Source organism: Musca autumnalis, unplaced genomic scaffold, assembly GCF_047663935.1.
Source record: "Musca autumnalis isolate F117 unplaced genomic scaffold, ASM4766393v1 scaffold_3, whole genome shotgun sequence".
Taxonomy (NCBI): Eukaryota; Metazoa; Arthropoda; class Insecta; order Diptera; family Muscidae; genus Musca; species Musca autumnalis.
In genome coordinates, this window is record NW_027411866.1 from 150,644,065 (window position 1) to 150,669,929 (window position 25,865).

Genomic DNA, 25,865 nt, shown 5'->3' on the forward strand with positions numbered 1-25,865 from the left:
TTGTACTACTCTCGCCAAAAAAAAGTTCTGACGAGTAACAACGATTTAATATTAAAACAACAACAGAAAAAATTACAACAACTAAATAGCAACAACAAAACATCTGCAACAGAATATCAACAACAACATATCAGCAACACCTTTATCAACAACAATCAAATCTCACAATGTTGTCAATCAATGATGTTCTAAAAGACGCTCAGAGAATTCATGAATTCAGAGGAGATGATAGTTATGCTCTCTCATCATTTTTAAGAGAAGTCGAAACTGTTTTCATGCTTGTACAATCAAATACAGAGGTGCAGCAGTACATATATCAAAGAGTGGTTTTAAACAAACTACAGGGAGAGGCTCTCCACATTCTGAGAACATTGGGTCTGAATCCAACGTGGGAGGAAACTAAGGAGGCGCTTATTAGTAATTTTGGAGTAAGAGAGACTTATCACCAACTTTATCAACAGGCATTCGCTGCTAAAAATACAGATATAGTGAGTTATTATAATAAGTTAAGAGAAATATTGTGCAAAATTAATGAAAAATTTGAATACGATAAAGAAAAACCAATAGAATTTAATAATAGTAATGCAGAGAAAATAATTTTAAAGACTTTTATGAATAATATAGATGTAAACTTAGCATCAGTAATAATTAATAGAAATATTGTTAAGTTAAGAGAAGCTTATAATCTACTAGAAAGAGAGGGATTAATACGTAATAATTTTACCGAATGGAATAGTAGTTTTAGTAACAACAACAGCCACTATAGCTCTGCTAACAAAAGTACAAAATCCCAGCATAGTAACTTTGGAAATCACAACAATGTACATAGCTCAGTTCAACACTCAACATCGTATAATAATTATGGACAACAAAATAGTAATTATCAGAACAAATTCAGCAATAACAACAATACCCCAAATAATAGTTTTTTTAATAAACCTAATAATAATATTCAAGATTACCAAGCTCAAAATAATCAAAAACAGTACCCCAACACATATAATAATCAAAACACTTATCAAGGAGCGATACCTAAACGTAATTTAAACAGTACAAGTTATTCGAATAGCCAAAATTCCCGACGCAGCAATAACATGCAAATGGATGTTGAACATGTTCAAGAAGGTTTTCCTAACCAAGTTCAAGATGAAGTAAATTTTCTCACAAGTGCCCATCGAAAGCACTTCCAATAGTAATGCTTTCTATAGGTGATCATAAAATTAGGACATTAGTTGACACTGGATCAACAACATCATTGTTAGATGAGGGTAAATTATTAGAATTCAAAAGATTGACATTAAAAACTCCTTTATTCTTTTCATCGTTGAATAGTAAGACAAATATAACTCATGAAATTATAACTGACGTGCCAACTGAATTTAATGAATCAGCCACTATGTCCTGGAAGTTGACAAAATTTGATGGTAAACAGTTCGATGCAATTCTTGGACAGAATCTCTTAAAACCACTGGGGGCAATAATCAACATGGAATTAGAAACGCTAACAATAAATCAAAATACAATAGAATTTATAAAGACATGTCCATACACAGATCAGGAAATTCATCAGTTAGAGACAACAGAAACAAACAGTAGAATATTCTATCAACTTTACGATGGCTTAAATAAAGAAGAATCCACCCAGTTAGAACGTTTGTTAGAAACATATAATGATTTAGTGTATACAGAAGGTCAAACTTTAACAAACACAAACTTAGTTCAACATGAAATACGTACAACAAATGACAGACCAGTATATACAAAAATTTATCGCTACCCACAAATCCACGAAAACGAAATATATAGACAGATAGACGAAATGCTTAAGCAAGGTATCATAAAGGAAAGTAACTCTCCATACAATAGCCCATTATGGATTGTACCAAAAAAAATCGATCATTCAGGGGAACAAAAATGGCGTATTGTAATAGATTACCGAAAATTAAATGAAATCACAGTAGATGACAAATTTCCTATCCCCAATATTGAAAATATATTGGATAAATTAGGACGTGCTCAATATTTTAGCACAATTGATTTGGCAAAAGGATTTCACCAAATTCTTCTCAAAGAAGAAGATCGGTCGAAAACTGCTTTCTCCACGCCACATGGGCACTACGAATATGTGAGGATGCCTTTTGGGTTAAAGAATGCTCCAGCCACCTTTCAAAGGTTCATCAACGCTGTTTTACGGGAACATATAAATAAAATTTGTGTTGTTTACCTAGACGACATACTGATATTTTCCACAAGCCTAGAGGAACATATTTGTAGTATAAAACAGATTTTTAATAAACTTAGAGAAGCTAACCTTAAAATTCAAATTAATAAGTGTAAATTCTTTTCTAAAGAAACATTGTATCTTGGTCACATTTTAACTTCTGAAGGAGTCAAACCCAATCCGGCTAAAGTCGAGACGATCCAGAATATAAAGCTTCCAGACACTGTTAAAGGTATTAAATCCTTTTTGGGAATGACTGGGTACTATCGTAAATTCATAAAAGATTATTCCCGGGTGGCTTACCCCATGATTAGATACCTAAAGAAAGATATTAAATTGAATAGCAGCGACCCAAATTACATACATGCTTTTGAAAAACTTAAGACTATTGTAACGGAGGCACCGGTACTTAAGTACCCGGACTTCAAAAAGACTTTTCAGCTGGTTACTGATGCCAGCCTAAATGCTATAGGAGCCGTTTTGCAACAGAACGGTCATCCCATTTCTTTTGCTAGTAGAACACTCAGTGACCATGAAAAAAACTATTCCGCGACAGAAAAAGAACTCTTAGCAATCGTTTGGGCTACAGCATATTTTCGTCCATATTTATATGGATCCACATTTGAAATTTTATCCGATCACCAACCATTACGATGGCTGTTTGTTAAGTCCCAGAGCAAAGATTTAAATCCCAGATTATACAGATGGATGATAAAGTTGAGTGAATATAACATAACGGTAAACTATATCAAAGGAAAAGATAATGTCGTTGCCGATTTTCTAAGCAGAATCAACGACAATGGAGAAATATATTTATTCAGTTCTTCCAATGATATAGACTCACTGTACAACAACGTGGAAAGTGAAATGGAGACCATTCACTCACAGGAGGAGGAGAGAAATAATCATATACCCCTTTTGGACACTGTAGTTAACAGGTTTAAAACTCAAATCATCTTAACGAATAATAAGATAAAGGATATAGAAAATATTCACGGAAATAAAAAAATATTTATTAATTCGGCAGATCTCAGTGAAAATTTAGATAATATATTAACTCAGAATTTAGAAAAAGGTAAAGTGGGAATATATACAGAGCTTGATGACCATAAATACAATATTTTACAAAAAAGGATCATAGATTTGTTTGAAGAAAATAATGTAATAAAGTTTGTTAGGTGTTCTTATCATGCTGTTGATATGTCAACTGAGGAAGAAACTTTTAACCAGATACATCAATATCACAAAAACGAAACAGGACATACCGGTATAACAGAAAATTATGAAGGGTTGAAAAGAAGGATATATTTTCCGAATTTAAAGCTATTAGTTCAAAAATATGTTGACAATTGCGATGTATGCAATAGAGCGAAATTTGATCGCAAACCAATAAAACCACATTTCAGCTTGACGGAGACTCCAACCGATGTTAATCAAATCGTTCATATGGATGTCTATACTAATTCGAAGTCCAATTTTCTTACATTTATAGACCGCTTTTCAAAATTTGCCTCAGCTTTTTATCTAGAGGATAGAAATAATCAAACCATTATAGAAAAAATCAGACAATACATTTCACAAAAAGGACACTTCATAAAACTTATAACAGACAATGAATTTAAGAGCATCAACATTAAAGATTTTTTGAAAAATGAAAATATTATACTTCATTTGTCGAAACCGAATAGTCACACAGGTAATAGTGACATTGAAAGACTTCATTACACAATTAGTGAAAAACTAAGGGCACTGACGATTGAAAATTCAACGATGAATATAAAGGATAAAATAAGCAAATGCATTGAGTTTTATAATAATAGTCTTCATTCTGTTACAAAAGAAAAACCTTTTGACATCGAACATGGCAACTGCGAAAAAAATAAGATCTATGAGAATATTTTAAAAACTAAAAGAAATTATATTGATAAGAGAAATAAAACTAGAGAACATTATATTGAAAACAGAGAAAAAGGCTATATTAAAAATTACAGAGCTGTACGACATAAAGAGCAACCGAAATTTAGACTAAGTGAATTGAAAAATGTACATTGTACAAACATACAAAGAAGGAAGAAATATAGTGGCATAGTTGATACAAAAAATTTTGATGATGATAAAAACTGAAATTTTGTACAAAATAGGTTATGTATAAAAAAAAAGTTTATTGAAATCTACCCTAGTAAAAATCAATATTTATTTTTAAAATCAGTTTTAAGACACAGGAGTGTCATAATATTAGCGGTGGGGTAGTTATGATACATTGTTATTGTATCAAACCTCTTTTAAAATAAATATTGTTATCCCATTACATTCCCTCGTATTCTATTTATAGTTATTCTTTATTTGCTTTTACTTAGTTTTAGTCTTCATTCTTATTATAATTCTCTAATTATCCATACTTCTTTATTCCAACATTTCTCCATATTCAATTACTCTCATTTCCAATTTTTAGTACTAAACATCAGTTATAAATTTGTGTATTCTTAGATTTAAGTCAGTCTAATTGTAACTCTCAAATGATAATATTGAATTTTGTCATAAATAAAAATATTAAAATTGAAATAAAAAGACTTTGATTTTACAATTACTTAACTTACGCACTAAAGTACCAAGGTTACTTATGTACTTTCCTTTTTCGTAATAATAAACATTTCCTACAAAATCTGTAGATAGTAATTTTTTCTTCTAATAGCATAACAAATAATTTACAATTATTTCATTACTGTTTGTAGCTTGTCTTTTCACCTGCAATCATAATCGTTGTTCCTGGTAAAATTAGTTTCTAAAGCCACCAAATTTCTTTCAATAAACTGCCACTATTGTTAAATTACTTCGCCTAAAAATCGTGGTTTTATTTCACTCTTTTCTTTTCATACCATCCTGAGGGGAAATTCTTTCTAATTCGATGAAAGTTATTTCCATTTCACCGCAACATCTAACCATTCCAGCATTTCTAAGAAAATCCAGAGTTTGGCATTTTCATTTGCACAATAGCAAATACGATATTTTTTCCTCAGAAATGGAAATTTTTCCTTCAATTTCTTGTCAACATTAATCTTAACGGAGTAATTAACTGATACAAAATATTCTTTGTAATTGTGCAAGGATATAGTTTACATTCGTGAAACAGGAATACTGAGAATTCTCAAGATTCAAAATGAAATGTGTGCTCTTTCTTCAAATGAAAACAAATGTATTTTTGCTTAATTGAAATGTGAATAAAAATTGAATCTCAATGGTATGGAATTAAAACTCTGCAGATTACATCAACAAGTAAGAAAGTATCAGTTATCTGTGCTGGCGGCGATATACCCTCAGCCACTGAAGAAAAAAAAAAACATCAAACCAAACCAAACACTATAAATATGTGTACATATAATATATATTGATTTTGTATCACTAGTTTGTTTTAAAATCTGTATGTACCGTAATGTGGGGCTATATCAAATCATTGACATATACCAAACATTTTTATAAACCAAATTTCTTCATAAAGGACTCGAAATATTAAATTACTTTAAACTAAGTTTGGAAGAAATTTTTGAAAAAGTTTTAGAGTTATCTTGCACAATAGCCATTTTAGTATGCGCCGGAAGGGTTTTTGAGCTTTCAGGCCATTATATCAGAAAGTATTGACCTACTCCGGAAAAAATTGTACCGTTGTAAATGAGGCCGCTAGAACAACCTACTGAAAAAATAATCAAAACGATGCAAGAGGAGCTCTTAAACTTCACTTTATCCGAATTTTGTGTGGGAGGTACCCGAAGGAGTGGACCGATATAGTCCATATTCCAACCTGATACATTGCTGGATGAAATAATACGATGTGCAAAGACGGCACCAATAAGAAACTCCCTGTAAGAATTATCTTGCGGATTTGCGATTTTGTGCTGTAAAATATACAATTTACAATTTTAGCGACACTTTATGACCGATTCGGCTGAAATTTGGTATTTTGACCTCTTGGAAGATATGAATCCTTCGTACCAAAAATTATTAACATAGGTCAATGTTTTGGTTTAGACCCCACACAACGGGACCACCCTGTTCAACAAATTTTGGCAGTTTTTGGTCATTTTGGTCAATAAAACGTAAGAATTGCTGTTTGTACACATTTATTACAAATAATAATTAATTTCAATACAAAATTGACGTTGAAATAGTTTTGGCCAGAACATTTGGATTTGGGACCATTGTGCGTCGTAAAGGGAGCCGGAAGGACAACCTACTGAAAAAAATTCAAAACGATGCGAGAGGAGCTCTTAAACTTCACTTTATCCGAATTTTGTGTGGGAGGTACCAAAAGGAGTGGACCGATATAGTCCATATTCGAACCCGGTCTATACCTGGAAGGAATAATACGATGTGAAAAGGTTGGACCAATTCGATTAATTCCTTGGAGTGTTATCGTTCACATCATTTTACAGAAAAAATTCTTTTTTTTGGGACCTACAGTTTATCGCCGAATCCGAACGGCGTGTCCTAAAACACCATGTGGAGAAGTTTAATAATAAATATATAAACTGCTGCAAATATACCCAATTACATGCAATTTGCCATATCTGACCCTGAAATTTTCGACAGACGGACACTGCTCCAATTTTATTGAACACTACAAATGCTATATGCAAATGTTTAAAGGGAATATTCTGAGTTTATTGAAGGTCTATATTGATAGCCTCAGCCTTTAGTCGAAGGAGGGTATATGGTAATATTCAAAAAAGTTTTACAATCGTTGAAGTTGAGGTTCACCATTTAATAAGTCGCGAACTGTTAATATATTTTATAAAATATGGATACATTTATATTAATTGAAGTGTTTTAGCCAAGATCTCATAATATGGACCATAACAAATAATTTTCGTGGAAGCTGCGTTGGTGGTAATATAAAACAAGTAAAAAAGCGTTAAGTTCGGCCGGGCCGAACTTTTCATACCCTCCACCATAAAATATTCTTAACTAAAATGGAATAATTAGTTTTTTTCCTGTCCCCAACTTTAAGTGGGTACCTTAAAATGTCAGATAATGTACATAAAATGCTTCATTCGGGAGGCCTTTTTTATGGTGCCTATATCTAACTATGTATGTTGACAATTTTTGGTGGGCGAGAAATTGGGAGGTACCGTTATATAAGGGTTATAATAAAACATGGACATATGTTGACAGTTTTTGATGGGAGCCTTTAATGTCAAATAACTCCTAATTCGGTTAAAAATTGTAGCTAGAATCCTCAAAATACCGAAAATCGGTACATAACGTGGGAACTTCAAATGTCATTAACAGCTAGTTCGGAGGTATGTGGGCTATACGAAAATATGAACTTATATGAAGAATTTTTGTTGCAGAATTTTTGTTGGCTTTTAAATTTCAAATTACAGAAACTTCGTCCAAGGGAGGTTTGTTTTGGGGCTATACCAAAACATGGACCTACGTGGTTAAACATTTTAAGTAAAACCCTCAAAGTACCGAAAATCGGGAAGTATCGTTATATTGGGGCTATGTTGAAAATTGTTGATGCAGATGTGTAGTGACCACTACAACCTTCAAATGTCAAATTACAGTTGTTCGGTTAAAAATTTTTGCTAAAATTGCCAATTACTGAAAATTGGGAGGTACCGTTATATGGGAGCTATATCCGAACATGGACCTATGTTGACAATTTTTTATGGAGAGGTGTTGTGACCACTAAGAACTTCAAATGTCAAATGACTGCTTGTTCGGTTTAATATTGTAGCTAAAATCATCAAATTACTGAAAATCGGGAGGTACTTTCATGACAATTTTGTTCAAATGTTCAAATTACAATGTCAAATGTTCCAATTACAGATAATTCGGTTATATCTTGTAGGTAAAATTCCGAAATCCGTTATACCGAGGTACCGTTATATGGGGCTATACCAAAACGTGGACCGATATAGCCCATCACCGAACTTGACCTGCCTGCAAACAAAAGACGCATTTTCCCAAAATTTCAGACAATTTTGGTGGAGAGGTGTGGTGACCTCTAAGAACTTCAAATGTCAAATGTTCAAATTACAGCTAATTCTTTTAAAACTTGTAGGTAAAAATCTCAAAATACCGAAAATCAGGAGGTACCGTTATATGGGGCTATACCAAAACATGTACCTATGTTCATAATTTGTTCGAATATAAGTTTTCTGGTCACTAAGAACCCTAAATATCAAATTATAGCTATATCGGTCTAGAAATGCGACTTAAATCGTCAAAATACCTGAAATCGGGCGGTAATGTTATATGGGGGCTATTCCAAAACATTGATCTACGTCCACTAGTTTTGTTATTTTTTGTAAGTTTATTGACACTTAAGAACCCTAAATGTCAAATTATAGTTACATCGGTCTGAAAATGTATCTAAAAACGTCAAAATACCGTAAATCGGGGGTACCGTTATATGGGGGCTATACCAAAACGTGAACCTATGTCCACAACTTTTGTTATATAAGTTTATTGACACTTAAGAACCTTAAATGTCAAATTATAGCTAAATCGGTCTGAAAATGTAGCTAAAAACGTCAAAATACCGTAAATCGGGGGGTACCGTTATATGGGGGCTATACCAAAATGTGGACCGATATAGCCCATCATCGAACTTGACCTGCCTGCAAACAAAAGACGCATTTTCCCAAAATTTCAGCGTTCTATCTCCACTCTTGTGGATGCTAGAGTGATTACCACAGACGGACGGACGGACGGACGGACGTGCTCAGATCGACTCAGAATTTTACCCTGATCAAGAATATATATACTTTGTAGGGTCGCAAATGAGTATTTCAATGCGTTACAAACGGAAAAACAAACTTAATATACCCTCCATACTATGGTGGAGGGTATAAAAAATGGGAAAAATGTGTTGAAGTAAACAGGTTTTTTTGTGTTCTTTCTTGATTTCTGGCCAAGCCACGCAAAATTCAAACCTGTGCTCAAAGAAAGAACTAAAGAATACCCCTTCGGAAACATGGTTCTAGTGCATGACTTTTCGATATATACACTACATTCCACTAAAATTGATGCTCACATTTTGAAGTTTTGATTTCAGTGTTTTTCGAATTTTTCTTATAATTAGATGGTGCAACTGGATAATATTTGCAAACTAGTTACAGGATTGTAGAACTCGCGATTCTACGTCGTTCGATGTACATCTCATGAGTGTGCTCCGTACAGCTTCCTAGTAATAGGAGTCCAAAGGCCAAAATTTGGTGGGTAATTTTTCTGATAAAACCTATTTTTTGGCTTTAAAATTTACAACTGTCATACAGGTACCCCTGAACCCCGCGTGATTTTAGTTTTTTTCGTGCCGGATCTAATAAGACCTTTCGCGTTCGAATCCATCCACTAAAACGCCGGATATAGATACCTTGAAAGTAGGAAATTCTGCAAAAATATATTTTGACAATTCCGCGAATTGAACCGCGATTTTCTTTGATTATTTTTACATAAATGTAATCCTTTATACGCGATTATAATATTTGCCAAAAAGAGGTGTCACAAATTACAAAGATTAGAGAGTAATATCCCTATTTATCCCAAAATAGGATGTGGTGGCACATCCGCAGTTCTTGACGAATCTGTCTAAAATCATTTATATTGACGTATTTTTAATAGGCGGCCATTGAAATCGGATGCACCTTATAATCATATGCACATCGCGCAATTTTTGCCCACTTTAATGTTTTTTGAATAGTAAGATGCAACTGATGGCACACTTTGGCCGCTGAATGAAACATGGGAAAATCGATGCATATTGATAGACATTTACTCCTTGTATCCGAAAAGCACATGCACCTCAACTGATTTAAACGGATTCGCGAATTACACGCTTTTTAACTTTTGTGTTTTTTCTTTGATTGTGATTTCAATATTACTCTGTACTTCTTAACTCTATTGCTTATCGTTCTAAGCAAATATACTTTCACGATGACAAACTATTTTCCTCGAAGAAGTTTTAGCAAAATACTTAAGGCTTTTTTGAAAATTAGCGAAATAGTAGAATAACTCCTAAAAATGTTTCTTCAATTTTTCGTATTAAACCAAAAAATATATTTTTGAAATAAAATTTCCACAATAAGTTTTTGTCTTTTGTTGTTGCTGTAATATGCATCTTATGAACCCAATCTTTATAATTTTGGTCTCACATATTTCTATGCGTTGTCTAGATGCTGCAGAAATTTTAAATTTATTTTTTTGAGATTTATATGAACTCTGAGTTAGAATAAATTAAATTTACTCTAAGATTTTTTTCATTATTTGTTGATTTTCCGCGAAAATAAAAACAAATTTAGAAATATTTTAACATCAGCGGATAGATATAACATTCTGTAAACGATTTATACATATATTTTCTTATTAAAACCCAAAGGGAATTTTTAAATATTTTTTTTTTATAGGGAAATAAAACCTCCTATAACTTTTGGGTGCAGCATCCAATTTTGTGAACGTGAACATATTTGAAACCAAAATTTTTTTCTTAACCTAAGTCCAAAAAATCGCAGATGTGCTCGCAAAAAAAAAAAAATAATTTTTTTTGTCGATGATATTGAAAAGGCAATTTGAAATTCACCATATAGACTTTGATACGACTAAAAATGTGCCTCATCGAAATAAAGCTTTTAGACCCCAAGTATGTTTCTACGATATCCGTTTCAGACAATTTTGAGTCGATCTAGCTATGTCCGTCTCTCTTTCTGCCTGTCTGGCTGGCTGGTGCGCACGATAACTCTCGAACGAATCAATCGATTCGGTTCAAATTTTGGGTATCGAAATATTTTGTCCAGATTTGATTTAAGTTCGAAGATGGGCCATATCGGTCCACGCCTTCAGGTACCTCCCCCACAAAAGTTGAAAAATGTTCGGAAAAATTGTACGCACGATAACTCTGCGGACATAGATGAGGTTCCAATATGGACCCTATTGGTCCACTCTTTCGGGTACCTCCCACGCAAAATTTTGCTTAAGTGCAGTTTAAGGCCTGCTCTCGAATCGCTTTGATTTTTGTTGCAGGCACTTGTATTCACTACCCCCATTACGACGATATAATTTTTTTCAGGAGCAAGTCCATACTTCCTCAGAAATCAGCACGAAAACTGCAAACAACCCATATAATACCATGTGTAGTAGTTGGAGCGCACGATAACTCTCGAACGGATCAACATATTTGGTTCAAATTTTGGGTCTTTCAATATTTTGTCCAAACTTAGTTTAAGTTCGAAGATAGACCATATCGGTCCACTCCTTCCGGTACCTCCCCCACAAAGGTTCAAAATTGTTCGCCAAAATTGTGGGCATGTTATCTTTAGGATGGAGTAACCGAATTGAGTCAAACTTTGCTATTTGTAATATTACATTCAGGCATATATCGGGTTCTAATATGGACTATATCGGTCCACTCATTTGGGTACCTCCCACACAAAATTTGGAAAAAGTATAGTTTAACAACTCCTCTCTGATCTTATTAATTTGTGATGCAGCAGGTTGCACTTGCGGCCCCTGTTACGACGTTGTAATTTTTTTTCGTGGGCAAGTCCATACTTCCTGAGATAATGACCCAAAAAGATCCAGAAAATCCTACCAGCACCACCTAAACTGGCTAATGTGTAAAATAACCACGGTGCTCTTGAAACAAATTTAAATGGAAGGTGCTTACACCTGGGAAGTTTTAGCGGATTCTGAAACTACAATGTCCATAGATGAGAAAAATCAAAAAACAAAAAAAATCGCCGGAGCGCTTTTTAAATAAATCGCGATTCAAGTTCACATTTTTAGGGGTTGTTTAAGTTTTTACTATTTTGCTTAGAAACCACAGGTCCAATGAAAATGAGACTGAAAAAAATGTTGTAGCTATGGAAATTCTCTACAAGATTGACTTTTACGGTATTTTCGTAGGTTTTACCATTTTTGAGATATTGAAGTTCAAATTGGGACAATGCACTGACTGTATCGCCCCCTTATAAAACAATGTCATGAAGGGTGCGTCTTAACCAACTTTTAATGAAAACCGCTTACACAGGGGAAGTTTTTGTCAATTCTGAAACAGCAATGTTTATAGATGAGAAAAATCCAAAAACAAGAAAAAATCGCTGTAGGGATTTTTAAATAAATCGCGGTAAAAATTCACATTTTTAGGTTTTTTTTAGGTTTTCACGATTTTGCTTGGAAACCACAAGTCCAATCGAAATGGAGCTAAAGAAAATGTTGTAGCTGTGAAAATTCTCTACAGGATTGACGTTTATGATTTGTTCTCAGGCTGTACCATTTTTGAGATAAAGAAGCTCAGTTTACATTTTTAGGTTTTTTTGTTAGTGTTTCGCGATTTTGATTGAATACGGCAAGTCTTATCGGCATGGCACCTGGGAAAATCTTATAGCTGTGAAAATTCTCTACAAGACTGGCTTATGTAATTTTTCCTAGGTTGTACCATTTTTTTAGATTTATAAGTTTAAGTTGGGAAATTACAGTCATGACATTGTTTTATAAGGAGACGATACAGAATTGAATTGAATTTAAATTGTCCCATTTTCAACTTCTATATCACAAAAGTTGTAAAGCCTACGAAAATATCATTAAGGTCAATCTTGTAGAGAATTTTGATAGCTACAACATCTTCTTTATTCCCATTTTGATGGGACTTGCGGTTTCCAAGCAAAATCGCAAAAACCTAAACAACCCCTAAAAATGTCAACTTGAACCGCGATTTATTTAAAAAGCGCTCCGGCGATTTTTTTTGTTTTTTGATTTTTCTCATCTATGGACATTGTAGTTTCAGAATCCGCTAAAACTTCCCAGGTGTAAGCACCTTCCATTTAAATTTGTTTCAAGAGCACCGTGTAACCCTTTAAGAGAGAAGTCGATTTAGCTCAAACTTTGTAAATCGTATAAGTTCCTACACATTTGTATTAGGTCCGAATATGTACTACATCACTCCTAAAGGTACACCCTACCCAAAGTTTGGAAAAAATTCATTTTAAGGACTCGTCTTGGATCATTCTGAATTTTGTTGCAACATGTAGTTTTTTGCGGCCCTTTCCATCCTGGAAAATTTTCCCAACAGCTAAAAAACCTACAGAAGTATTCGGGTATATTCTGAGACACACTTCACCTCTCACTTCACGCCTCAAGCATTTTGTTCACCCCGTTTACTCCTATCTTTTGCGAATTTGTTGGGACTAAAATTCATTAGGGTATTTAAAAAGAATAGTACACCCTAGTCCATCCATAAAATACTCGCAAAATAAGCGTAAATGGGGTGAACAAAATGCTTGAAGCGTGAAGTGAGAGGTGAAGTGTGTGTCAGAACATACCCGATTGTGTTAACTTTTTTTCTTCGGGTACGTGGTTGAGGGTATATCTCTGTCGGCTCAGCTGACTGATACTTTCTTAGTTGTTAAAATTTAAATATTATCTGATCACTATCTCATATTGCAAGCTTCTTCTTTGTTATATACTCTTACCTTAGTTAAAATTTCGAGGCGATCGGACTATTATTGCGACCTACAGAGCAATAACAATAGGTGTATATTCTGGTCTGAACCCGACCTCCATGCAAAATTTCGTGACGATCGGTCCATAATTACGGCCAGGAGTTTAATTACAATTTATAATGGACAGACGGACGGACACACATCTCAAAATCGCTTTATCTCGTCGAGATATGAAGATTGGTATACCACATTGGGGGTCTAGGACCGATATTTCGCGGTGTTACATGAAGTTTTCCCAAAACAAACTTATAACAAACCTTTCCACATAGTGGTGTAGAGTATAAACAACTTAAATATTGAAAAAAAAAAATGCAAATAGGGTCACTTTGACGTGCTTTTATATCCACTTACTTAACACGAAAAGTATAAATTTTTTCATAACTACACGCAGTGGGATCCTATCTATATACTCGTATGTACATTAGGGATATAACTTTTTGCACTTTTTTGCAAATATCAAAAATACCACCACATAGCCGTGTAGAGCATGGAAAACTATTATGAAATACGACGTCAATTTTTCTCTATCGCGAAAAAAGTTTCCGCACCAAATGCATTGAAGTTCAGTAATGCATTTTTTAATTTTAGCTGTTATGACAACATATTTGCTTTTAATTACATTTTTTATTTTTTTGTAATCTAATTTAAAATCATTACCAAAGCGTTCTGGACCAATTTGTTCTCAAATCGCGCCATTTCGGAGCATTTTAGGAATTTTTGACACTATTGCAATTTTTGGTTTTTCTTTATAAACTCGTGAATTTTATGTTTATATTTATTGTACCTATCGGACAAGAGAATATGGTGCCATTTTCAACAAATTCGCGAAAGTTACAGACCGCTTTAATGATTTTGCCTGTGAGAATTGTATTTATTTTCTATAAATATTTATTCAAACAAAGCAAATTTAAAATTTTAAGTAGAAAAAATATCAAAAGGGTTTTAGTAATCACGGTCGCTGCGGAACCTTTTTTCACCAAATCGATCGTAGAAACGCGTTTTCGTTATTAGGACAAAATTCCCCACGTGGTACTGGTGTTGTATTTTTGTAAAAATCATATACGATTCTCACAGGCAAAGTCAACAAAAACAGCCTATAACTTTCGCGACTTCGTTGCAAATGACCCCATATTCTTTTGTCCGGTAGGTACAAAAATATAAACATAAAATTCACGAGTTTATAAAGAAAAAGCAAAAATTGCAATAGTATCAAAAGTTCCTAATATGCTCCGAAATGGCGCGATTTGAGAACAAATTGGTCCAGAACGCTTTGATAATGATTTTAAATTAGATTACAAAAAAATAAAAAAATTAATTAAAAGCTAATATGTTGTCATAACAGCTAAAATTAAAAAATGCATTGCAGAACTTCAATGCATTTGGTGCGGAAACTTTTTTCGCGATAGAGAAAAATTGACACCGTGTTTCATAATAGTTTTCCATGCTCTACACGGCTATGTGGTGGTATTTTTTTGGTTATAGCCCTAATGTACATATATAAAGTAGAACATTTTTTGTATGTTTGTTTGTTTGAAGTTTATGGACTCAAAAACCGCTGAACCGATCTTCCTGAAAATTTCAGAGTATATCACTACATGGCCTGAAAGTAACATAGGCTATAAAAAATTCTGAAATTCTGGCTTGATCCGGAGATATAGTATCAGAATCGGAAGTACCTCCAAAAAATTTAGATTTTTTATGCAAATATCTATAGAATGGTAACAGATAATGTCTCCAAATTTTGGATGTGTGAAGAAATAAATTGGTCGAGAAATAAATTTGCCAAATTATATTGAAATCGGCTCTGATTTGGATATAACTCTCATATATATTTTAGTCCGATTTCATGTATTTGATGCACCAAACACGCTATATATTCTCGATTTTAATGAAAGTTGGAATGTGTGACGAAAAATTAATGTATCAAAATATATTTTACCTTATTCGGGGTAGCGAAGCGCACCGGGTTCAGCTAGTAAACAATATTTGACACTATTTAGTATAAATTGATACAATTTTGTTTAGATTTTTGGCCAGGTTTTTAGGAAATTTGGTGCATTGGAACCCCAGTATGTATGATTGCTATTAATCAGAAAGATTATGATAGCAATCATACGCACCAAAGTACCAAGGTTACTTACTTTCCCTTTTCGTAATAATAAACATTTCCTACAAAATGTTTTTCTTCTAATAGAATAGCAAATAATTTACAATTATTTCATTACTGCTTATAGCTTAAATCCGCAACTACGATTTTTCCTCAGAAATGGAAATTTGTCCTTCAATTTCTTATCAACATTAATCTTAACGGAGTAATTAAAGGATACAAAATATTCTTTGTAATTGTGCAGGGATATAGTTTACATTCGTGAAATAGGAATACTGAGAATTCTCAAGATTCAAAATGAAATATGTGCTTCTTCTTCAAATGAAAACAAATGTATTTTTGCTTAATTGAATTGTGAATAAAAATTGAATCTCAATCGTATGGAATTACAAGTCTGCAGATTACATCAACAAGTAAGAAAGTATCAGTCAGCTATGCTGATGGCGATATACCCTCAGCCACTGAAGAAAAAAACTACAAAACCAAACACTATAATTATGCGTACATATATTATATATTGATTTTGTATCACTGGTTTGTTTTAAAATCTGTATGTACCGTAATGTGCGGCTATATCAAATCATTGACATATACCAAACATTTTTGTTAACCAAATTTCTTCATAAAGGACTCGAAATATTAAATTGCTTTAAACTAAGTTTGGAAGAAATTTTTGAAAAAGTTTTTGAGTTATCTTGCACAATAGCCATTTTAGTATGTGCCGGAAGGGGTTTTGAGCTTTCAGGCCATTATATCAGAAAGTATTGACTTACTCCGAAAAAGATTGTACCGTTGTAAATGAGGCCGCTAGAACAACCTACTGAAAAGAAGAATCAAAACGATGCACAGTGGGCAATTTTACAAAAAACCTGGCCAAAACTCTAAAAATGAATGGATTCAAGCCTAACCTTGGTTTCTTATGTTTTTCGGGTCGCTGATTTCATTTTTCGTATTTTTTAACCCTTAGACGGTCATTGAGGGGGTCTTTCTGGTCCCTTCTCCTATTAAATGAGTTCGTATCGGATCAAAATATTCTACAAATTTGTTCGCCATCAAATTTTACTATAGGTCCCGGAATACACTAAAACTCTATATCTTACCTAAATTCCAGAAATATGCAAAATTGAAAAAAATTAGGGTTAAGGTCGTACTTCTTGTGAATTTAGATAAAATTGTGATACAAAACATCATTTTGGAATAATGGCGTCAAAGACAATACTGTTCTTCGTTAAATTCCACTATATGTCACCAATGAATTACAATTTGTGTAAGAAAAGACGTGCAAGTATGATATTGAAGTTTCAAATTTTATTCCATATTATTTTTGATCATTTAAAAAATTATAAGTTATTATAATAATTATAAATATGATGAAAACGGCCAAATAATAAACATATGTATATTATATAATTTCTGAAAATACACACAAAAAGTTATTACTATTCGCTGTCAGACTCGCACTCGTCTGATGATTCAGAATCTATATTGGGATTTATGGTTACTAGCTCAGCATTCCCAATGACGGTAGCAGATAGTAATTTAATAGCAGCTGAGGATAGATTATTGTTTTTTTTTGAACTGTCTGAACGTAGACTTGAAATCAGAGGATCCGAGGATACAAGTAACTAGTTCATTATATCCGTCATTGTGTTTATTCTAGATGATTTCCGAGAAAAGTTTTCTCGATATTTCTTAATATCTTTATTCCTGGACTCCTGAGCTTCTTCGGAAAGGTGACCGATGGGTAGTGGTGCCCACTCAACAATGAGAAAACCATGGATGAGTACACAATGCTGACACAATGCATTGAAAACTTCATGACGAGTGCACTCTATACTATTTTCTGCCATTTTGAATCACGAAAAGATGTATATAGTCAGTAATACTTGAAACACATCTGTTACTTTCGAGAAATATTTTCAAAACTAATTTATATATCTCAAAAATTGACATATTTAACAATGCTGACCATAGTATGCTCTGGTATTGCACTTTCTAGAATGTATACTTTGCAATACGTGTTATAATTAATAGTAATGCTATATAGGAATATCAAGAACTTTTGTCATATACTCCTGAACAGACTGATACATGTATATACCTGCAAGACAAAATGTGGCATAAAAACGAGAAGGGCAAATATGGGCAGGATGTTTCGATGTAATTTTGTAAAAAACTCTTCCCTTTTTATGAAATGATAAGTTACATAGCCCAACTCGATCTTACTCATAACTATTTTCATCGCTTTTTGTGAAAATTTATCTTAAAAAAAATGAACAAGTACAAATATCAATTATTGACAACGCGCACTTCATTCGCGACACTGAACGTTTTGAATACGTTTCGCATACCTTTAATTACAATTACAAAAAAAAATAAATAAAACAAACCGCTGTTTATTTTGGATATTATAAGATTTTAATAAACAACTTAAATATTGAGAAAATTTTTTTTTTCTAAATGGGGTCACTTTGGCCCCCTTTTATACCCACTTACTAAACAATAAACGTATATATTTTTGCACAACTACACGCAGTGGACTCCTGTAAACAATATTTGACACTATTTAGGGTAAATTGATGCAATGGTTTTTTCGATTTTTGCCCAGGTTTTTTGGGAAATTGGCCACTGTGCGATGTGAGAGGATTTCTTAAACTTCACTTTATCCGAATTTTGTGTGGGACACACATTTTGGGCGTATCAAAGTGTATATGGTAAATAACAAAAATGTTTTGCAATCGATGAATCCGAGTTTCACCCTTTCAGAATTCGCGAACTGTTAACATATTCTATAAAGTACGACTACAGTTCTTTAAAATGAAGTGTTTTAGGAGGGATCCCATAATGTCGACCATTAAAATTAATTTTCGTGGAAGCTGTGTTGGCATCAATGTAGAAAAATGGGTAAAAATGGGTTGAAGCCAACAAGTTTTTTTATGTTCCCATGCGATTTCTGGCTTAACCTTACATTTTATAGACCTATTCCCAAAAAAATGAATCACAGAAAACTCCATGGGCAATAAGATAGCTGTGTATGATTTTTCGATATATCCACTGCATCCACCTAAAATTGATGCTGACATTTTGAAGCCGGAATTTCGGGGTTTTTTGAATTTTTTTAATAATCCGGACGCGCAAGAATATAATATTCCAAACTCATAACATGATTATAGAACTCGTGATTTTACCTCGTTTGGTGCATATCTCATGAGTGTGCTCCTTACAGCATCCTAGTAATTGGAGTCGAAAGGCCAAAATTTCATGCGTGAATTTTCTTACAAAACATATTTTTTGCGTGTAAAATTTACAACTGTCATTCAATTTCCTTTGAAACCCGCGTGAATTTAGTATTTTTACGCGACGGTTCTAATGAAGCCTTCCGCGATCGAATTCATCTACTATAACCGCGGATATAGATACCTTGAAAATCGGAAAATCAGCAAAAATATACATTGACAAATCCGCGTATTAAACCGCGATTTTCTTTAAAATTTTTTACATAAATGGAATCCTTTACTCGCGATTATAATATTTGCGAAAACACGTGTCATAAAAAACAGAGATACGCGAGTAATATGGGTATTTCGCCAAAAATTGAATGTGGAGGCACATCCGCGTTTTTTGAAGAATCTATTTGAAATAGGTGTATATTGTCGTATTTTTAATGGGCGCTGATGAAACCGGATGCGCATCAAAATCGTATGCACATTTCGCGACTTTTACCAACATTAAGGTTTTTTGCAGTGCGTGATGCAACTGGCGGCACACAATGGCCGCTGAGTGAAACATCGAAATATGCATAAATATTGAAAGAGATTGATTCGCTTTATCCAAAATCGGATGCGCATCAACCGACTTTAACTAATTCGCGAATTACAGGCTTTTTAATTTTCATATCTTTTAAATGATAGTAATTTCAATATTACTCTTAATTTCCTATCCTTATAAGTTATCACAGTAAGCAGTTAAGCTTTCACGATGGTAAACCATATATTTTGATAAATTTTTAGCAGAATACTTTAATTTATGTATTAGATTTTAGCGAAATAGTTGAATAAGTCTCAAATATTTTTTTCTAATTTTTCGAAACAAACCAAAAAATATACATATTTGTAACAATATTTTCCAACAATGAGTTGTTTCTCTTTTGTTGTTGTTATAATATGCAATTTATAAAGCCAATGTTTATAATTTTGGTTTCACATTTTTTTACGCGTTGTCTAGTTTCTGTACGTATTTTTAATTTAGTTTTTAGAGGTTTATATGGACTCTGAGTTAGTATAATTTGAATTTATTGCCAGATTTTTTTTAATATTTTTGATTTTCCGCGAAAATAAAAACACATTTTGGAAATTTTGGTGCATCTACGGATGGATATCAAATGCTGTTACTGATATATGCTTACATTTTCTCAATACAAAAAATAAGAAATTTTAAAATATTTTTTCTTTATAAGAGGATAAAAACCGCTATAACTTTTGCGCGCATCGGCCAATTTCGTGAACGCGAGCAGATTTGAAACCAGATTTTTTTCCTTTAACTCTATACCAAAAATGGTAGATGTACTCGCGAAAAAATTTTTTAATTTTTTTCAAATGGAATTGCAAAGGAATTTTGTTATTTGCCATATACCCTTTCTAGTCTAAAGACTGAGGGTATAAAAACGAAAATTCGAAATTGGCAAAAAAAACTTTTTATTAAATGTACCTTATCATTTATTATATCACAGCCCAACTCCATTTCACTCAGAACTATTTTCATCATTTATTGTGAAAATTGACCTTAAAAAAATCAACAAATTTAGACAAAAATTACTAAAAAACGCGTACTTCATTGACGACACTGAAAATTTTAAATTCGTTCCATATACTTTTCATTACAATTACAAATCAAAGTCATTTTTACATAAACAACTCAAACATTAAAAGAAATCAAAATAGGGTCACTTTGACCTGCTTTTATATCCACTTACTAAAAAAGGAAAGTATATATTTTTTCATAGTTGCACGCAGTGGGATCCTATCTATATACATATATAAAGTAAACAAATATTTGTACGTTTGTTTGAAGTTTATGGACTAAAAAAACGCTAAACCGATCTCCCTAAAAATTTCAGAGTATATCACTACATGACCTGAAAGTAATATAGGCTATAAAAATTTCTGAAACTACGCGTTGATCCGGAGATATAGCATCAGAATCAGAGGTACCTCCAAAAAATTTAGATTTTTTATGCAAATATCTATAGAATGGTAACAGATAATGTCTCCAAATTTTGGAAGTGTGAAGGAATTTGGTCTAGAAATAAATTTGGAATGTGTGACGGAATTGGGCCCAGAAATAAAGTTTGCAAATTATATTAAAATCGGTTGAGATTTGGATATAGCACCCATATATATATTCATCCGATTTCATGTAGTTGATGCACCAAACACGCTATATATAACGGATTTTAATTAAAGTTGGAATGAGTGACGAAAATTAGCCTACAAATAAATGTATCAAAATATATTTTACCTTATTCGACACTATTTTTATTTGACACTATTTATGGTCTGTTTCACTAAGACAATTCGAATACAAATTCGTTCGTTTTACTACCCAACTCCTGTTGTTCTAGAAAATGATTGTATGAATGAAAACAAAAATATTTCTCAAAAAATAGATGTTTGGTAGTAGTTCGAACGAATTTGAATTCGATTCCTTTTAGAGAAACAGGCCATTAGTATAAATTGATACAATTTTTCTGGCCAGGTTTTTCAGAAATTTGGTCACTGTGCATTGGAATACTAGTACGTATGATTGCTATTAACCAGAAAGATTATGATAGCAATCATACGCACTAAAGTACCAAGGTTACTTACTTTCCTTTTTCGTAATAATAAACATTTCCTACAAAATCTGTAGATAGTATTTTTTTCTTCTAATAGAATAGCAAATAATTTACAATTATCTCATTACTGCTTATAGCTTAAATCCGCAACTACGATACTTTTTCCTCAGAAATGGAAATCTTTCCTTCAATCGCTTATCAACATTAATCTTAACGGAGTAATTAAATGATACAAAATATTCTTTGTAATTGTGAAAGAATATAGTTTACATTCGTGAAACAGGAATACTGAGAATTCTCAAGATTGAAAATGAAATATGTGCTCCTTCTTCAAATGAAAACAAATGTATTTTTGCTTAATTGAAATGTGAATAAAAATGTAATCTCAATGGTATGGAATTACAACTCTGCAGATTATATGGTCCACCTCTCATTCTTCTTTTCTCTTCCCTTCCTTATACGCACAAGGGCCTTTGTGAATAAAACACAATATGTGTTTTTAGTTTTAAGTGAATAATAATCATTTAATTAATACCCCAAGGAGAGGAGTCGTACACAGAATATTTCATGTCCTTAGCTTTGGAAACCTAAGCCAAATAAACACAAGTCCTCCTGTGGAGCAGCAAAGAAGAATGTAATGTTTCCCTTTCTTCTTTCTTAAGAAATTCTTCATTCAATATGGACTTTCTTGTACATTAAAGAAACGTCCGTTGTTCGATATTATCCCTTAGCTTAATAATATGTTATCGTTTAACAATTACATTCCATTGGATTTCATTTTAACGCAGTCTTGTGTAAATATCCAATAACAGCAACAACAACAATATTTGAAGTTAACTTTATACATTGTACTTATATTTCCAACACCCCTCTCTTTTCTCATTACAGATGCTTAACTTCAACACAATGAACTGAATTGAAAACTTGTGTAAACGTCCTTACCTCAATAACACACAAACAGGCAGACAAGGCAGAAAAAGTTTTTCAACTTCACACAAACACACAGAAAACAAGGCGAAGGCGTAGGAGCAGGTCCAGGAGCCGGAAGCAGAGCAACATCATTTGCTGTTGTGGTTGTTGTTACTGCTGCAGAGTTGTGTTATAAAACAAAAGCAATTATGGCCGAACAGCAAAAACTTTCACTGTGTCCACGTTTGGTGGACTACCTGGCTATTGTGGGAGCCCGTACTACACCGCCCATACACAAAGGACTGCCGGGCAACAAAACACCTCCGGTGCAAGTAAGTAAACAATCGACACGGACAATGAAACCGCACACACACACACAAACAGTTGTGAGAAATCCCTCTCAGTACAGCCGCACATCAAGTGAAATGTTAAGGTGTACTGCTGCTTGCAGTACTTAATTACTTTTAGAATAAATTTTCTATTGAAACTCGTGAGGATAGCACGGGGACCAGCAAGAAAAAATAAAAACAACGTTCCCCTTTTTGTTACATAAAAGAGCAAAGGATGCCAACTTACTTAAATATTTCCTAGCCTTTAGGAAAAATGTTTAACAATAAAAAAATTCCCTTAAAGTCGATGAGACAAGGGTGCGGATCGATCGCTTAGGGTTAAGAACAAAAGTGTTTAAATTGTTAAGAGGAGGTACCTGAAGAAATGGACCGACATAGTCAATCTCGGAACTGGACCTAATTTTAATTTATAAAGCTTCATTTGACCCACGAAATTGGCCTGAAAGCCAAGCTATTCAAAAAAATCGACTGTTTTGTAATTTTCAATTTTGATGAAAAATTTAAATAAGCGATAAAAGTTTAATCATAAACGTTAGACTCATATAATGTCCGGAATTTGTTAGATATGTAGTAGGAGTATTTTCGCAATCAAAAACGAAGGGATTGGCATACGAGAATACACCTATACTTACTTACTTAGCTGGCCCATTACAGAACATTTCTTCCATAGACCGAACTAAGAAAAGATCTCCAATTCTCTCTGTTTCGTGCTTCGCTTTTTGAAACACCGCGCCTTGTCATCTCTTCATCCACTTGTTTGCGCCATCTATTCTTTGGCCTGCCAATTCTGCGTGCACCGCCATGTGGCTCGAATTTATACGCCATTTTAGCGGGTTCATTATCGCTCATTCTTATTATATGGCCTAGCCAACGCTGCATCTCGATACGTTTAACTATATTGATGTCGTTGTATAGCAGATACAGCTCGTGGTTCATACGACGTCGATATTCACCGTCAACGCAGATTGGCCCGTACATCTTTCGAAGAATTTTTCTCTCAAACACGCCAAGCACTGCCTTATCTGCTTGCGCAAGTACCCAGGCTTCGGAACCATACATCAGCACGGGTAGTATCAGTGTTTTGTAAAGCGTTATTTTTGTTTGACGAGTTGTGGCTTTGTTTTTGAAATGCTTACTTAAGCCAAAGTAGCATCGTTGGCCAATACAATTCTTCTTTTTATTTCACAACTGATGTCGTTTGTTGTGTTTACGACGGTGCCGAGGTATACGAAGTTAGAATTATAGGAATCGACTTCAACAACTTGGTCTTCTCACCGTTTACCGCCAGACCCACTTTAGCTGATTCTCCTTCCACCTTCATAAAGGTACCGGTTACTTCTTTTACTGATCGTCCCATGATGTCTATACCATCAGCATAAGCAAGTAACATGTGGCTATTGGTGTAGATTTTGCCACTTCTTTGACGTTTGCCTCTCGTATAACCTTTTCTAGCAGGATGTTGAAAGGATCACACTAAAGGCTGTCTCCTTGCCTGAAACCTCTTTTAGTACAAAACTCTTCGTAGAGGTTCTTTCCTATTTTAACTGAAGATCTTGTGTCAGTTAGAATCATTTTACAAAGCCGAATGAGCTTTGCGGGGATACTAAATTCAGACATGGCTTGGATTTGAACGTAGCTGTCGAAGGCTGCTTTATAATCGACAAAAAGGTGGTAGGTGTCGATCTGCATCTCTTGGGTCTTCTCCATGATTTGCCGCATTGGTATGATCCAATTATTTCGTTGACTATGGGCTTTAGTCGTTCGCACAATATCCCTGACACTATATTGTAGGTGATAGGGAGAAGACTTATGCCCCTATAGTTGGAGCATAAAGTCTTATCTCCTTTCTCGTGAACGGGACACAGTATGCTCAGGTTCCAATCGTCGGGTACGCGTTCTTCCTGCCATACGCAGCTAAATAGCTGATGCATACACCTTATCAGCGTGTCGCCTCCGGTTTTAAACAGTTCAGCTTGTAGGCCATCAGCTCCTGCTGTCTTATTATTTTTCAGCCGGTTTATTGCTGTCTTTACCTCATCTTGGTCGGGTGGTATACATTCAATACCATCTTCTGGGATTGGATCTGTGGTATCTTCGTCGACTTCGCTACTATTGGATACCAACAGTTTGGAAAAATGCTCTTTCCATATACTTAGCACACTATCTGTATCAGTTACCGGATTACCTTGCTGGTCTCTACAGGAGGATGTGCCAGTTCCAAAGCCATCAGTTTGATGTTTCACTCTTTGGTAGAATTTTCGGACTTCATTCTGTCTCCTGTACATCTCGATTTGTTCACACTCCCGCTTTTCCATCTCTCTCTTTTTCCTGGGGAAAAGACGTTTCTCCTCTCTCCTTTTCTCCCAATACCTCTCTCGTGCGCTACGCGTTGCTACTGATTGTAAAGTAGCCCTATATGCCGCATTTTTCTCTTCGGTAGCAGCACGACACTCCTGGTCATACCATGGATTCTTTGGTGGAGGTCTCTGGTATCCAAGTATTGATTTTGCGGCTGTGTGCATGGAGTGGGCAATGTTTTGCCATTGTCCTGATATGTTATCGGGACGAGGAGTGCTTTGATTAAGCAGTTGGGCCAGTTGAGTGGAATATGCTGTGGCTATCTGTTGTGATTGCAGCTTACCGATGTCAAACTTCTGTGTTGCGTCTGTTCGCACTTTGTTAGCTGCGTTTAATCTGGTACGTACCTCTGCTGCAACAAGGTAGTTGTCCGAGTCTTTGTTTGCACCTCGGACCGATCGTACATCCAACACGCTTGATGCATGTCTTCCATCTATCACAACGTGATCAATTTGATTTCTTGTTCTTTGATCTGGCGACAGCCAGGTGCCCTTATTAATACCGAGATGCTTAAATCTGGTACTGCTAACTACATACCATGTTTCATGCAGCTGCAAAGTCTATCAGCCTCATACCATTGTCAGATGTTGGG

General features: G+C 34.1%; 1 protein-coding gene across 4 annotated transcripts in view; it reads left to right on the plus strand.

Moving 5' to 3' along the window:
• Window positions 1-25,865, plus strand: part of Rab3-GEF (Rab3 GDP-GTP exchange factor) — a 271,271-nt gene that overhangs the window by 132,317 nt on the left and 113,089 nt on the right. For 3 of the 4 annotated variants that reach the window (XM_073974856.1, XM_073974857.1, XM_073974858.1), the window contains exon 1: window positions 22,654-22,897. In XM_073974856.1, coding sequence (XP_073830957.1) covers window positions 22,775-22,897 — 123 coding nt within the window. In that variant the 5' untranslated portion in view covers window positions 22,654-22,774. Of the gene's footprint in view, window positions 1-22,544; window positions 22,898-25,865 lie in introns of those variants that run through there. The other variant, XM_073974859.1, reaches the window with a different exon arrangement.